General features: G+C 39.1%; 1 protein-coding gene and 1 long non-coding RNA gene across 6 annotated transcripts in view; one reads left to right on the forward strand and one right to left on the reverse strand.

Moving 5' to 3' along the window:
• Positions 1–16435, forward strand: part of LOC131196931 (uncharacterized) — a 28886-nt gene that overhangs the window by 1620 nt on the left and 10831 nt on the right. For all 4 annotated transcript variants that reach the window (XR_009154847.1, XR_009154846.1, XR_009154845.1 and 1 more), the window contains exons 2-3: positions 362–448; positions 11253–11372. This is a non-coding gene — a long non-coding RNA (uncharacterized LOC131196931). The remainder of the gene's footprint in view (positions 1–361; positions 449–11252; positions 11373–16435) is intronic.
• STEAP4 (STEAP4 metalloreductase) overlaps positions 3610–16435 on the reverse strand; it is a 30810-nt gene continuing 17984 nt past the window's right edge. For both annotated transcript variants that reach the window (XM_058180427.1, XM_058180428.1), the window contains 4 exons: positions 9875–10350; positions 8020–8547; positions 6546–6710; positions 3610–4934 (listed from right to left, as the gene is read on the reverse strand). In XM_058180427.1, coding sequence (XP_058036410.1) covers positions 4656–4934; positions 6546–6710; positions 8020–8547; positions 9875–10345 — 1443 coding nt within the window. In that variant the 5' untranslated portion in view covers positions 10346–10350 and the 3' untranslated portion in view covers positions 3610–4655. The remainder of the gene's footprint in view (positions 4935–6545; positions 6711–8019; positions 8548–9874; positions 10351–16435) is intronic.

Genomic DNA, 16435 nt, shown 5'->3' on the forward strand with positions numbered 1-16435 from the left:
ATTCTTTTTTAATATATTCATTTATAAGATTTACACTAAATTAGTGGACTTTTTGCAAAATCATTGGATCAATTTTGATCAATGATGGGTATGTCACAGGTTTGCTAGTCCTACATTTATTTAGAAGTAAATTTTGTATTTTTTATTCAGTGTTTTCTAGGGAAAGTGTATCAGAAATGTAATCCTATTTGCAAAGTAATTTCTGAAAGGAGACAAAAAAGAAATAAATTAAGTTGTGAGACATTATTTGAAGAGATTAAAGTACAAGGTTGTTATTGTTTATATTTTGCTTCTGGTAGATTTTAATGGATTTTTTAAAAAATTAAGCTTGAATGATGAGACTTTAAACATTTGTTTATAGGAATGAAATCCTATTTGATTTAACGAAGATTTCTAACATGGAAATTATGACATGGAAGTTTTCCAAAATAAGCTCTCTAGAACTACAGTAAGTATATCTAAGAGCTCACGTATTTCTATTCTGTATGCAGAAACTGGCACATACTCAATTTAGGCCAAAAGAACTTAGTAACTAATTACTAGTTAATTACTAGTTAGGCACATCATGTTGTGCTTGTTGAATCCAATGACATTGTACTTGTTAGTTTATACTCTTAACTATTCGTGTGCATTAATTTGTTTCTTTCAGATATTTTTGGAATTTAAATAATGTAAACAATAGTTCATTAAAAACTGATTTTAGACATTTTGCTCATTTATCTAAATTTTTATACATTATCCTTTGGTCTATCTTTAATGCAACCCAAATAATATTGTGAATACTGTTTATTTAATTTTTATGTAGACTAATATATTTTAATTATGATTGGTTATAATTCTGTCTTGGCAATTCTGGGAGTTGAAGATCATACATCTTAAAGTTGCCAAGGTTGAGAAACACTAGTTTTGTTTTTGAGCACATTGTGTGAAAGATGTCTCAGCATACATTTGAGTAGCTGAATTACTCTTACTATTAGGAAATTTGTTTTCCAACATTCATTTGGAAACTGCTTCCCTGAAAGTGATATCTCTTATCCCCTCTCCTGGACTTTGGCATAATAGAGAATAGGTCTTAATCTTTTTATGTGTGACGATATCTCAAATATTTGAAGAGTGCTATCATATTCCATTCATATCACCTATTTTCTTTTCTCAATCAAAGTGTGTCAGCTCCTTCAGTTTCTCTGCATATTTCTCATCCATTATTATCCAACTTGCCCTTTTTGAATTTATTAATTTTTTTTCTGAAAGATTCAGATATATTATCCAAAACTGGATAAAATGTTAAAGGAAGGATTTGACCAATACAAAATATATGGAAGTTTACCATACTGTGACTTGGAAATTATAATTCTGTTGATGCAGCCTAAAATTGCATTTTAAAAAAAAATCATTTTCAAATAAACACAATTTGCAATCAGTTGTTGATCTTTCTTCCACCTGTTGTTACCAAGGTATATATTTCCCACAAGCTATACTAAGTAAAGAATTTACTTTCAGCTTCATTAAATTTTATTTTATTATTCTATTTCTTTAACATATGATTTTTACATGATCCCATTCAATTTTGTGACATCCACAAATTCGTAAGCATTACTTCTTGTTGAAAAGTGTAGGGCCTCAGAATGAACCGTTGCACTCCACACTTAATACCTGCATCTGATTTGATAAAAAACCATTAATGAGCATCTTTGATTTTGATTTTTCAAATCAGTATGCTACCCCCTTCATGTTTCCCAGTCTGCTAACAAGAATATCATGTAGTAATACTGTTTCCCCAAAAATAAAACCTATCCAGAAAATAAGCCCTACCATGTTTTTGTGTGTGCACCCAATATAAGCCCTACTTAAGTGCCTGCACAGCCACCTGCCCACCAATTCTGCTTGGTTGCTTGTGGTGCCATGGCCATGAAGTGAGGCAGGGATGGAATTGCTCCATGTGCCCTGCCCTGGCTTATCTCAGGGCAGGGCACATGGAGCCAGGCCATCCATATGCTGACACCTACCTCATGGCTGTGGCTCTAACAGCCCCATCCAGCAGGCCGCCAGCACACTTTTGCTTACTTGTGGGGCTATAACAGAATAGGAGGCTGAGCAAAGTGTTGGTGCCAAGGCTGTGAGGCGAGCCAAGTGTTGGGGTATGGATGATCTGGCTGCGGAGCCCTGAGATAAGCCTGTGTGGGATACATGGGACAGCTCCACCCACCACCTCACTTTGAGACCACAACATCAGCACACTGCTTGATCTCCTGCTCTGTTGCTGCCGCCGCATGAGCAAGCAAAAGAAGTGAGCTGGCAGCCACTCGAGGTCCTGCTGGACGGGGCTGCTGGAGCCACCGCAGCAAAGAAGGTATTGGAGCATGGTGGCTGGCTGCAGGGGCCCTAAGGTAAACTGTTGCAGAGCACATGGGGCAGCTCCACCCTCCTGCTTCGTGTCAGCACTGGCGCACTTCACGGCATCGTGCCTTACTATGAGCAAGCAGAAGAGATGGGCCTCCAATGTACTCTTAAAGTACATGGAAAAAAAATAAAACATCCCCCTAAAATAAGCCCTAGTGCTTACTTTGGACCAGGTCTTATTTTCAAGGAAACCCGGGTATATAAAGTGTTTTTTAAAATATTAAAGTATTTACAACATTTCCATGATTTACTAAGGAAGTTGTTTAGTTAAGAATAATGGTAGATTTGTTCTTGACAAATCTATGTTGACATCTGGTAATTTTGCCATTGTTTCATAGAAGCTTACATGTTGCTTTCTTTATCATCTGTTCCAGAATATTTGAGGGCATTTATGTTTATTTGGCTGGATTCTCATTCTTTTTGAAGATAGGGCAATTATTTCCCTCCAGTCCTCTGACATTTCTCCTAATTTGCTGCTGATGCAACTGGAAAGGCCAGCTGGCAAATTGAAAATGTGCAAAAACAAGATGACTCTCAGAGAGCATCAAAGGCAGAATTGGAGTTGGCCAGTTCTGTTCTTTTACTAACGAAATAAGTCTTGGCACCCATATCCTTAATCGGTTTATTAAACTATGTATTACATTGTGCTTTCATGTTTATATGTTTCATGTTGCTGATTGCATAATGTGGCAGTGCAGCATAAATCACTTGGAAATTAGTAAAAAAATAAAATAAAATGGGGCAGTATCAGTTTATGCTGGGAAGAAACTAAGTCCAAGCAGCCAATGTGGGCAGAGGTTCCCAGCAAGCAGGTTGATATTAGACTAATTGGTCAGAAGGCAGATTGACCAGGATTAGTTTACAGATCCTCTGGAACCATGAATAAAAATTGTGGCCTAATCCAGTTGCATACGGTGCCTGTTTTGTATCATTTTCTATCTTCAGTCAGCGATGTTAATTTTGGTGTGATTTAATTTGTATTCACTGAAACTTGTCTCAGGGATTTGTATTTCAGTACTCTCAATTGTCACGGTGTTGTTTGGTGAAAAGCCATCACTTTATTAAAAGTCTTGTTTGCAAAACTCTTTAGGTATAAATTTCTATTATTTTTTTCTTGATCTCCTATTCAAAACACACTTCCTTGCTCTTTATAGTTGATTTTAAATCTTCTCTACTGATCAAAGTATCTGAATGACAAAGAAATGTTTCTCTTTCAAAGGATTTTATTTTATTTTTTGAAACATATCAAGTATAAATGCTGATAAACAAATTTGGAAACCAAACCTATGTATTTTTATGGATACAATACAAATACAATTTGTTAATACACAATAAGAAATTTGAATTAAATTGCTTCTTCGTTATTGATTTAGCTTATGAGTTTGATTTAAACATGCATGATACTGAAGCATAAAATATTTGACATTGTTAAATGTTGTTAGGCATTTGCTAATAGAAGAATACTCAGACTGTGGAATCTGGAAAATAAAATCTGATGTTAGATCTCTGTCCCAATTTGCTTCTGTATCAGCTTTCTTGGCTGATATTTTTTGAATCAAGACAAATTTCACCATGGAAAACTTTAAAGTGGAAGTAGCAAGATGCGTGTGGGTGGATTCAAAGGACTCTCTGTCTCCATTTTTTCCTTGATCTGGAAAAAAAAACCTTAAGTAACCATTTGAAAACTCTTCTTTTATGTGTCTTCCTGCTAGTCTGCAGGAAGTATTAGAATTAGTATTAGAATCAGGGAATATTTTAATGTTTTGTATTGCTTTTTCATGTTTTATTAAGTGCACTTTAGTAAGATTGGATTTAGCATTTCTTGTTCACATTCTTGGCTGTCGAGTGCAGTGTAGGGTTCGCTTAAGCAACCCTCCTGTTAAATTTACAATAAAATCATAACTTCCTATAGATATTTTTTTTCTTAATGACAGATATTCATAGAAAGAAAATGTATGTAGGTAGCATGCTTGGCACTGTAGATATTATATTTTTAGTGTATTTAAATAGGATACATTGGCTGGAAAGCTATTGTTGATCCGACAATCCTATAACCATTTTACAGTTCTCTGAGCATAATCCTGAAAACTTGCAGAAACTCATTCCAAATGTCACAGACGTGGTTTATAAAGTTCTTTCCCAGTCACTCACAAAAGTTTATACTCAAGATCCTTTTTTCAGTGTGTCTCCACTGCTTAGTGCTTTGATTATGCTCAGTTCTTTCCAAAATATACAGATTAACAGAGATTAAGGAATTATACAGATGATATTTCTTTGGTGTGCTGATTGCTGTTTGAGTGGTTCATATTTTTGGATTTTCTCTCCCAGCCCTGTCGAATCTCAGTTAATGGTCTATCGATACATGGAAATATTAGGAAAAACTTAATAAACAACACAATGCAAGGAATAATGAGAGATAGCAAATAAACTGGAGGAAGGCCCCATGGGTATGAGCGTTGATACAAGAACCTCTTCCCACCATATCCCAGTGTATGGGCAGTACACAAAACCAGTGTAAGGTAGCCCAGATAGGACTGTGGAAACAAAGAAACAAAACAATGGTTAGCAAACAAGTATTAACTTCTGAACGCATTTTCTAGGGAATTAGTATAAAAATTGTTAGAGAATTTCATGTTGCTATCCAAAATTGGACCAAACTAGCATTTGCTAGACTTTCCAGAAATGCAGCCCAACAAAGTGCATTTAATTAGATTAAGTTATCCTAGATTAGGGCTGAAAGGTTAAGACCACTGTATTTATTAGAATGGTTAATTGACCAAGTCTCAAAAGATTACAAAATGTGTACAACATAAAACTAAATTGTATAAGATAAACATTTCAGGAATATGGACAATCAAGGACAGTTCCCCTTTTTTGCATTAAACTGAAATACTTAAAGTGAAAAATAGGAAGCCTTAGTATAATGTATTTATTTATCTAAAATACATTAATTTATATAAGCTTTTTATCTAAAAAGAATCAACAACAACCTTCCCTTTGCTATAGTGTCTATTTATACACACACATATACAAACATCTACAACACAGTCTCCTTAATGTATATGTATCAATAAATAGTCGCATGAACATATCAAAATAAGGGGAAGAATTAGAATTTCAAGGCTGTTTTCCATGCTGGGGCAAATACAGAGTAGTCTTATTTTTGCATTTTGAACTTTGCACTCTGCTTGTATTTTAACTTTAATGCCCACAATTCCCAGAGAGCAGTGATGAAATGTAAAATTTGTTACTACCGATTCTTTGGGTGTAGCTTGGGGGGGGGGGTGTTAATGTGATTGGGTGGGCATGGACAACTTTTTTTTTTTACTTTTAAAAGCATTTTTTCTACAACCTCTTCAGCCGAAGAGGTTGTAAAAAATGCTTTTAAAAGGCTCTGGTGATCCCAGCTAAATTTCCTGATCGTCAGAGGCTTTTCCTTTCTTTTAAAAGCATTTTTTTGCCTTTAAAAGAAAAAAAGCTTCTGATGATTAGGCAACTCAGCTGGGATCGCCAGAGCCTTTTAAAAGAATTTTATTTACAACCACTTCGGCCAAAGAGGTTGTAGGAAAAAATGCTTTTAAAAGGCTCTGACGATCCCAGCTGAGCTGTGCGATCATCAGAGGCTTTTTTTTTACTTTTAAAAGCATTTTAAAAGTAAAAATGCTTTTAAAAATAAGAAGAAAAAATGCTTTTAAAAGTAAAAAAAAACACCCTCTGATGATTGCACGGCTCAACTTGGCATGGGGGGGAGGCAGGGATTTTTGCTATCGGTTCTCTGAATCACCCACCGCCATCGCTACCGGATCGGGCAATCCAGTTTGAACTGGGAGCATTTCACCCCTGCCAGAGAGGAGTATGAAAATTGAAGTTCTGCCTATTTAGAAGGAAGGAGATAAGAGAAAGATGTCATAGTTCTGAGAATATGATATTTAATCTCCCAAAGAGAGAGAACCAGGAGAATACAGCTTTGGTAAGCCGGTTAGTAAAATTCCTTGCCCATGTTATTTTAATGCCTGGTAAGAACTGTTGAAGTTTGGAGGGGAAACAATCCTCCTCCAAAGATTAAGCTAAATCCTAGTGAATTACACCTGATAGGCAAAGAAGGATGAGAACAAGATGAATTTACTAGCCAAACAGAATCTTACCTGCACAAACCGAAACTCTCTCCAGTTAACACTGTTGCTGACAGAAGGCAAGGATGTTATCCCAAGGAGGAAAAACAGGAAAAAACCTAAGATTCCCAAAGCAAGGTAAGCATCACTGTGCCAGGCCCAGCCGGTCCATAATGTATCTGTTTTGTTTTTTAATGCCTTAATAGAAAACAGAAATATATGTGTGAGTATAATAATTTCGTAACAGATCTGCAACATATTGCTCGCCTATATGTCACGAGGAGAGTTCAAGTGTAATAAATCTTGCACATCCTAAGCTCTCTTGCGTAATGTACTTGACAGTTTTTGTAAATTGAAATCATACTAGCCTTCCAGAATTAGAATCATTGCAGCAATCAGATTTTTTTTTTAAAAAAATCAACATTATGACATGTATATTCTTTTTAGTAACTTAGTAAGTTGTTTTTTTTTAAATAGGGCATTAAACTACCATCAACTATCAGCAATAATGATAAAGAAAAGATGAAGACATTAAGGACTTGTTCCCTTCAATATGCCTTGGTCAATTTAGCACAATTTTCAAAGTTGGATGGTTCTTTATGACAGATGAAAAATATTTGATAAATACCCATACGAACATGCATGTGCATTGTGCACCCAAGGAATGGGTTAGCTGGCACACTTGGTGAATCGTGAAGAAGACCACCTATTTATTTATTTATTTATTTATTTATTTATTTATTTATTTATTTATTTATTTATTTATTTATTTATTTATTTATTTATTTTTTATACCGCCCTTCTCCCGAAGGACTCAGGGCGGTTTACAGCCATAATAAAAAACAACAGCAATATACACATAAAACCATAGTTTAAAAAACTTATTATACAAATGGCCGAATTAAAACATTTAGAATAAAACCCCAAATTTTAAAATGTTAAAACATTAAAACTAATTAAAATCCTATTAAAATCCTATGCCAGTCCTGCGCAAACAAACAAATAGTCACAACTGCCACCTGCTTTTTGAGCAGGATATGTGAATACAGAATGACATACAAATTGCATACCCTCTCAAATGGGAAGATGCCCAAATATCTACAGCCGCTCAATTTTGTCAGAATTGAGATGATTTCAGATCAAGAGGTTTCAAGTGGGTATGATGGCCAAAAGGACATGAATAATAAGGAGGTAACAGAGGAGTGTCTGCTGCTGTAATGATGTGACGGTTATGAGCTGGATCTGAAATGACTTAGCATTCCTTTGCTAGGTCTATGGGCACTTGATACAATTTCCCCATTTTATGACAGTATCTGCAATGGGCTGAAAATGCTGAAACAATTCAGGGCGTCCCTGAAGTTGGGAAACTATTAGAGCCTTTACCCCATACCTCCTTAAATGTTTGTATTATGGTGGGGGCAGCAAGGAAAAACATGGTTTCTGCTTTTCCTCCAGTATTGTACCAGATATTGAAATGGGAGAAAAAAAGTGCATAAAACTGTCTTACCAGATCAACGACATAAGAATTGGTCTTCCATCTTACATAGTAACGAATGGGGATGATCAGTGTATATAAAACATGTAGGAAAGCATAAGCCAAGGCGACCAATCCCAGTTGTTTCCGGCAAAGCATCCATTTATCCAGCCAATCAGGAAAGCGACTGTACTTTGTACCTCTGTATAATTGGAGAATAGCTGCAAAGATCCCAGGTAAATAGACCAATGCAAGAAGAATGAGTGCCACAGCGGGGCAGATCCGGTTTGCAATTGTAACAATAATAAAAAATGAATAATTTTTGTTGTACTCAACATGATTGTAGATGATATCACGGACAACAGAGTATAAAAAGATGAATGTAGTGAGAGCAAAAGCAAGGTAGATGGGAAATCTCCACATTGGAAAAAGTTGTAAAGGATAATTCTCAATTTCTTTTGATGCTAAGAGAGAACCTTTATCTAAAGGAGTAAGACCAAGACTCCGAACAATCTCTATCACCTTTTCTTTTGCTTTCTTATCATCTCCACAGATGAATACCTGCAAAAGCAAATAAAGTCCCATAGCTTCAATAAAAATAAAAAGAAATTAACCTAGTAAGTCAACCTGTCTTGATGTCTCAGCTTATTAATTAACATTTGAGAAAGTTGGCCAGTAATTTGATTGAAACTGAAATTAGCCAGTGTGGAGATCTTTGGGGATAACAATAGACTTTTTGGACCAACGTTAAACTAAAGATATTTTAGATTTACTCAGTGGGGTTTTCTGTTAAACCACTCTTAAAATATTAAAATGTTCTTTGTTCTTTTTTTATTAAGTATACTTTTTAACTTCATTTTTTATTTTATTCAAAAAAACTAAGAGCTAAAACAAAACTAGACAAGAACATTAAAAATGTGAATTAAAAAGAATAAAACAAAAATATCTTCCCTAGCTTAAGTTTGACAAATCTATTGCAAAAATATTAGCTTTTCCCCTTGCAAAGGTCCAAGATTTATAAGCTTCAACATCTACTTGCCATACATTACATGTATGAAAGAAAAAATAATAATTAACTGGTTAAACAAAGTGAAGATTTAAATGTGTTTTTGTTTGTTGGAGCTATGAATCCAATGGCACTAATTGTTCAAAAACTCACGCCCTAATGACCACAAAGTGAACAATATGGCATAGAGAGATAGTTAAATATTTATTTTGTATTTCTTGCCTGACAGGTTCATCTGAGGTCACCTACTGCCTTCCTTTTCAGGTACACGTGCATTGAGCATGTGGCCTCAGATTCTGCACCTGCTGTAGTTCAGCTAGATAGACTGCATGCTTGTAGAGCATGACACAGCCAGGACTCCTTTCTATTGGCAGCAGCTGTAGCTTGTTCCACTGCCTGTACATCTAAGTTTGCCAAAGTATTACTCTTTCTCTTGGTAACAACAATAGACATAAAAAGCAGCTACTTAGATTAGTTATAAGGGGGAAAAAGGCTATTCGTTTTATTTTATACTGTAGCTGTTGATCTACTAATTAAATTCTCTAGTCAGATTAGAAAATTAAATAAAAATATTAAAAACTCTACTAAGCCAATTCAGAATCAACAAAATAGCGTGCAAGTTTTTGGTTTCCTGGAACTCTTCATTTAGGAGGGGTAAAGAGAAAAGGCCTGCTGTTCTGGTCATGAATCCGCATGTAATTTCATGTGTATGTTCCAGTTCAAAGGCCAGATGTAATCTGCATAATGTATTTTTGTAAATATATCTCATTCCAGTGATAGCTACAAAATCTGCTCCTTGTTCAGTCCAGATCCTTATCTTAGCCCATGCACATACAGAACTTTTCCACTTCCATCAGCCTTAGGCATCTGGGATGCCCTTACCTGTCTGCTTGCATCCAAGCCGCCTGACTGCAGGGCCCATGCTGACACCGTATTAAATGCTTTGACCACTTTACTGCCTGGAAGCAGCTGGGCAAGATATTCAGCATTTGATTCTGCATACTGGTTTATTTTAAGGTTGTTGCTCACATCCACCAACACTTTTCCTTCGAGGATTTCTTGTAGGTTTGTAAGAAAGCTGTAATGCATTCTGTGGACTGCTACGATGATAACATCAGATGTTTCAGCAGCTTCTGCATGAGGTAGGATTGTGGCTCCTTGAGGAATCAATCCAGAGTTTTGAGTGTTTCGGCTCCCATAAACAATGGAATAGCCACACTGCATCAGCTTATAGCCCAGAGATCTTCCAAAATCACCCGTTCCAAAAATGCACACTGTTTCCTTCTTGCTGGGCATATTTGAAGTAAGTGGAATCATTGCACTGACCTTTTCCAAACCAGACATATCTGACATTATTCCTACAATGTAGAATTGTTCATGTTAACATATTGCTAGAAATAAAAAAAAATCAGTCTGATTCTTAAATACCCATTAGAGTATACACTTTCACATGTGCTGACTTTGAACCCCAGAATACCGCTCCAATCTCGATTGCAGAAAATATGACTTCAGTAACAGGGTTGTTAATACTTGGAATACACTACCAGACTCTGTGGCCTCTTCCCAAAATCCCCAAAGCTTTAACTAAAAACTGACTACTATTGACCTCACCCCTTTCCTAAGAGGTCTGTAAGGGACGTGTATAAGAGCACAAGCGTGCCTACCATTCCTGTCCTAATGTTTCCTTTCATTATATCCCGTTAATATAGTTATTACATACTTATGCTTATATAATGCTTATATATCATATAGTTATTTCATGCTTATGCTTATATATACTGTTGTGACAAATAAATAAATAAATAAAATACTGACTGGAATTGTATAAGTTAAAACCCAACATTTGAATTTAACTGACATAATTATTTGGGGAAGGCTACATTCATACATGCCAGATAATTTTGGGTTAATGTAGCACACAATACCCAATTGAAGTCTTTTGTTACATAAAAAAAAGTTTTCTGATGTCTTTGGAATTTCAAGTGGAAGAAAATATGTATTGTTGGTTTTGTTGTTACAGGTGTGCTTGAAATTTGATATAAAACACACATTGCTCTGACTTTACTAACAAAGTTTGCTATCTTCATATCCATTGCTACAAAGCTGGATATAGGTTTTACTTTAGGGAGGGTGAAATCCCCATTGTGATTCATATTTTGAATAATGAATTCTGTTTTATATACAGTTAGGATTTTTACTGGTGCTTGGGGAATATTATATTTTTTAGAATCTAAGCTTATTATTTATTCCCCTTTCCCAGGTGTCTGCAACCTGAGGCTCTTTCATCTCCCTGCTGTGGCTCCTTATTGGCTGAACCCATCACTGGCTGGCCCTGCCCCTCGCTCTCCCCTCCCGGTCACTCCTTGCTTGGCCTGAGAAGGTAAGGGCGACAGTGGAGCATGGAGACTCACTCCATATTCCCTAGCAGGAGCAAAGCACCCCTGCACTTGCCATATCTTGCAGGTGCTTCTTCTGGCCTTTGTTGGTGCTGCGTGCACCTCGGTTGCTCGGGGAGATGCACGACTTGCTCTCCGCCCTGAGACACTGGGCCAGCCCGGTTGTGGCCTATGCTCTGCATCGTAATGGGCTCCAGGAGAAGAAGGGGATACCGTTTCCCCCGTTGTGAAGCACACTAAATTTAACTGTACTGTGCAAGGCACTGTGAGAGCAGTGGGCAGGCTATGAAGGTGGCAACAGCAGTGGCCTCGGCCACCGCCAGTCTGAGCCAGTGTCTTGGAGTGTAGAGCAAGTTGCGCATCTCCCAGAGTGACCAAGGTGTCAGCATTCCAGAAAACCCCCTCTTGCAGAAAAGACTCCGAAGCAAACATCTTTCAAAGTTCTTTTACTAGCATAGGTAAACTGGCACAACTGGGGAAACTCTGAATCTGGGGATCTGGGTTTTTCCTCAGTAAGACAAACTTCAAAACCACCACCCCCGACCCCTCTGCCGATCACATGCTCCAATCGCCAACCGTCCCATCTCGAGATATCACTCCGGCCACTCCTTCTCCAGATGCAGCTCGGCCTGACCTTGATCAGCAGGAAGAATGTTATTATGTCTAATGGGCCCCTCTACCAAATCCCCCCTCCTACTTTCCCACATATGGGAAAGTGGCAGCGCAGAAGCCTCCGGCCTAGTATGGCTTCCAAAGCCCCCTTCTTCCTCTCCATTTCTACTGCTGGGCGATCCCATGTGAAGAAGGGGGATAGCAGAGAGGGGAGAGTGCAAGGTTGCTGCTTCTCGGACGAAGGGACCCGGGAAGCATCTGGATCCAGCTCACCTGGCTTTTCTTCCTCTTCAGCCAGCTTTCCCACTCTAGCTTGATGCAGGTTTCCTCCCCAGGCGCCTGTCCATTTCCCCCCGACAGCTGGACAAAGCTAGGCAAAAACGCAGTGCCCTTACCAGTGTCCAGCTTCACCAATAGCGGGCTTGGAAAGGGCGATGTGAGCTGCGCTGCCGCCTGCATCAAGCTAGACTGGTGTGGGAGAGTGCATGAGTGAGCCTTTGCCCAAAGACCCACACTGCACCAGGAGGCTGAAGTTGGAATTTCTGCCCCCCTCCAACCCACACATATCTTGGCAACGGGACTATTTCTCTCCACTCCCTTTTCCTGTTTTGTCTGTTGGATCGGCGCAGGAGGGCGAACCTAGCTTTGCTGCCCATTGCAGCAAGGAATCTCAAAGCCGAGAATGAATGATTGTGTTATAGCCAGCCAAACTTTTGCATGCCTGAGGCAGATGGTAGGATGGACCTAATAGGTATCCAAGCTAATTGCCTGAAGAAGCCCAGCCGGCCGGCGGGGAGCAGGGCATCCCAACACTGGCAGCTCTGAAGGAAAATAAACTGCTTTTTTTCCGAGCCAAACCGGGCAGGTCGCATTGTGGCTCCATGACATAATGGCTTCAGGAGGAAGACGGGACCCCGTCTCCCCCATTATGAAGCGTGCAAGTGAAAAAGTTCACTTAATCAATTCCAACTTTGCGAGATCTTTTTCTTTCGCGAGAAGTTGGACTTGATTGAGTGAAACTCAGTGGAGAAATATGATTGGAGCTGGGCTGGGGCTATTGTGTGCGTGCCCACAGAGAGGGTTCTGCATGCCACATTGGGCACGTCTGCCCTAGGTTCGCCATCATGGACCTACAGCAACTTCTTTGACCAACATCTTAACCCAAAAGATAGACAAGCCTTTATCCTGGTAAGGTTTGATGGGCCATCATCAGCACAGTTAAGGTAATTTTTCAAAAAATGAAAAACTATAAAAACTGGTTAGGGAAAACAATTCCATGATTAGATGACCAAGGAGTGAAAAGGGATGTTGAAGCAAGATATGGAAGGTGAAGAGATACTAAATGCCTGTTTATAGTTTTTTTAAAAAGATTTTTATTTTTATATATTAAAACATTTTTTAACTTTGTATTTTATATTCTTTTTAGATTTTAAAATTGCTAACTGTATTTTACCCTTCTTATGCTGGTCTATGACCATAATAAAGATTTTATTTGATTTTAATGTTGAGGTAATGTTGGGTGGATTATGTTTCTATCCTCTTAAAATATTATTAATTTTGGCTAAAATAAAGCAATTGTATTTTCCTTAATAAAAACACTTTAATGTAAATGTATAGAACAGCCTTCTGCAACCTGCAGTCTTCTGGGACAGATGATAATATGGGATAATTATTTAGTTCAGCAGGTAATTGTGCTAGACTGGTATAAATTGCCTGGAATTGTAGATTTTAATGTGCTCAGTGTCAAATTTGTCACTAGATGGCAGTACTGTTTTATTTGTAACTATATGAGTTTAGAAGAATCCATCTGCATGGAATAGATGTATGAAACAAAAATGATTGTGTATTGTGATTCATTGTGGATATGGTGGGGAATTCAGTAGCCAGGGAAATAGCCTTTAGGATCTAGACAATATTTAGGATCTGAAGGCAATTGGGACTTATTTTTTAGTAATAGTGACAATGCTATCCTTTTACCCAAGCAATTCTATAAACCAGCTCCTTCCAATTTTCTGATTGTATAAGAGCTACTTTCAGTTTTATGCTACGGCTGGTGTCAGCTTTGATGGTGTCTAGCCATGGTGTTTATTTATTTATTTATTTATTATTCACACTTTTATACCGCCCTATCTCCCTAGGGACTCAGGGCGGTTTACAGCCATATAAAAAACATATATATATACAGGATAAAACATTAATTTAAAAAACTTATTACATAGGCTGAATATTTAAAATAGAGATATAAATAATAAAACCCATTTAAAACCAGATTTAAAATTTAAACATTTAAAAATTTAAAATTCTAGTCCAGTCCTGCACAGATAAATAGATGTGTCTTAAGCTCGCGGCGGAAGGTTCGAAGGTCAGGAAGTTGGCGAAGACCTGGGGGAAGCTCGTTCCAGAGGGTGGGGGCCCCCACAGAAAAGGCTCTTCCCCTGGGTGTCGCCAGTCGGCACTGCCTGGCCGACGGCACCCTGAGGAGTCCCTCCCTGTGAGAGCGCACGGGTCGGTGAGAGGCATTCGGTGGCAGCAGATGGTCCTGTAAGTAGCCCGGCCCTATGCCATGGAGCGCTTTGAAGATCATTACCAAAACCTTGAAGCGCACCCGGAAGGCCACAGGCAGCCAGTGCAGTCTGCGCAGGAGAGGTGTTACATGGGAGCCACGAGGGGCTCCCTCTATCACCCGCGCAGCCGCATTCCGAACTACCTGGAGTCTCCGGGTGCTCCTCAAGGGGAGCCCCATGTAGAGAGCATTGCAGTAATCCAGACGAGATGTCACGAGAGCATGAGTGACCGTGCATAGGGCATCCCGGTCTAGAAAGGGACGCAACTGGCGAACCAGGCGAACCTGGTGAAAAGCTCTCCTGGAGACGGCCGTCAAATGGTCTTCGAAAGACAGCCGTCCATCCAGGAGGATGCCCAAGTTGCGCACCCTCTCCATTGGGGCCAATGACTCGCCCCCAACAGTCAGCCGCGGCTGCAGCTGACTGTACCAGGATCCGGCATCCACAGCCACTCCGTCTTGGAGGGATTGAGCTTGAGCCTGTTTCTCCCCATCCAGACCCGTACGGCTTCCAGACACTGGGACAACACCTCGATGGCTTCGTTGGGGTGGTCCGGTGTGGAAAAGTACAGCTGAGTGTCGTCAGCGTACAGCTGGTACCTCACACCGAAACCACTGATGATCTCACCCAGCGGCTTCATATAGATGTTGAACAAGAGGGGCGAGAGAATTGACCCCTGAGGCACCCCACAAGTAAGGCGTCTCGGGGCCGACCTCTGCCCCCCTGTCAACACTGTCTGCGACCGATCGGAAAGATAGGAGGAGAACCATCGATGAACGGTGCCTCCCACTCCCAATCCCTCCAACCGGTGCAGCAGGATACCATGGTCGATGGTATCAAAAGCCACTGAGAGGTCTAATAGGACCAAGGCAGAGGAATAACCCCTATCCCTGGCCCTCCAGAGATCATCCACCAACGCGACCAAAGCCGTCTCAGTGCTGTAACTGGGCCGAAAACCGGACTGGAACGGGTCTAGATAGACGGTTTCCTCCAGGTACTGGGGTAGCTGACATGCCACCACACTCTCTACAACCTTCGCCGCGAAGCGAAGATTGGAGACCGGACGATAATTACCTAAAACAGCTGGGTCCTGGGAAGGCTTCTTGAGGAGAGGCCTCACCACCGCCTCCTTCAAGGTGGCCGGAAAGACCCCCTCCAACAAAGAAGTTTAGGGCAGCTTGTTAAACTTGTATTAGAAATACGGGTCATTTGGACCAGAAAATATGTTCCCATTTAAAATTAGGTGTCTTTGACAGAATGGACTTCCCAAATGGTTTAATATTTATGAAATTCGAATTTCACTTTGTTTCTTCAAGGAGACAGTGTTGATCTGGTTATATTAGACTTATATTTCATATATAGTTGCTATCAGTATATTACAGAATCTCCAACTGCATTTTATAATTTAGAGTATGTTAAAATAGAAAGCAGAGTATAAGCTAATTAGATAACCATACAGGTAGATGGAGAGATAATAGACTGACAGAAATAAAGACAGAAATAGGCAGACATAAAGATAGAAGAACAGATATCTACTTATCACCTATTTACCTCAAAATATATTTGGGGATATTTACGTATGTTTATGGATATTTCCTTTATCCCTTCACTGGTTCTTGCTGTCTCTTACCTTAAAAAAAAATCTTTTAACTTGGCTAAAACATTAAATATTTAGGATCTAGGATCTATTACCTAATGTTTTTTCCAAGAATACCTTTGGACCTCATATGGTCTCCAGAGGTTATGCAGAAAATAAAATGGTTGTCTAGAGCAGGGGTGTCAAACTTGCATTGTCACATTGTCCTCCCGTGATATATCGCGACTTCCCCCCCTTTGCTAAAACAGGGATGGGTGTGGCCAACACGTGACAC

This window comes from Ahaetulla prasina, chromosome 4 (genome assembly GCF_028640845.1).
Source record: "Ahaetulla prasina isolate Xishuangbanna chromosome 4, ASM2864084v1, whole genome shotgun sequence".
In the NCBI taxonomy this organism is placed as follows: domain Eukaryota; kingdom Metazoa; phylum Chordata; class Lepidosauria; order Squamata; family Colubridae; genus Ahaetulla; species Ahaetulla prasina.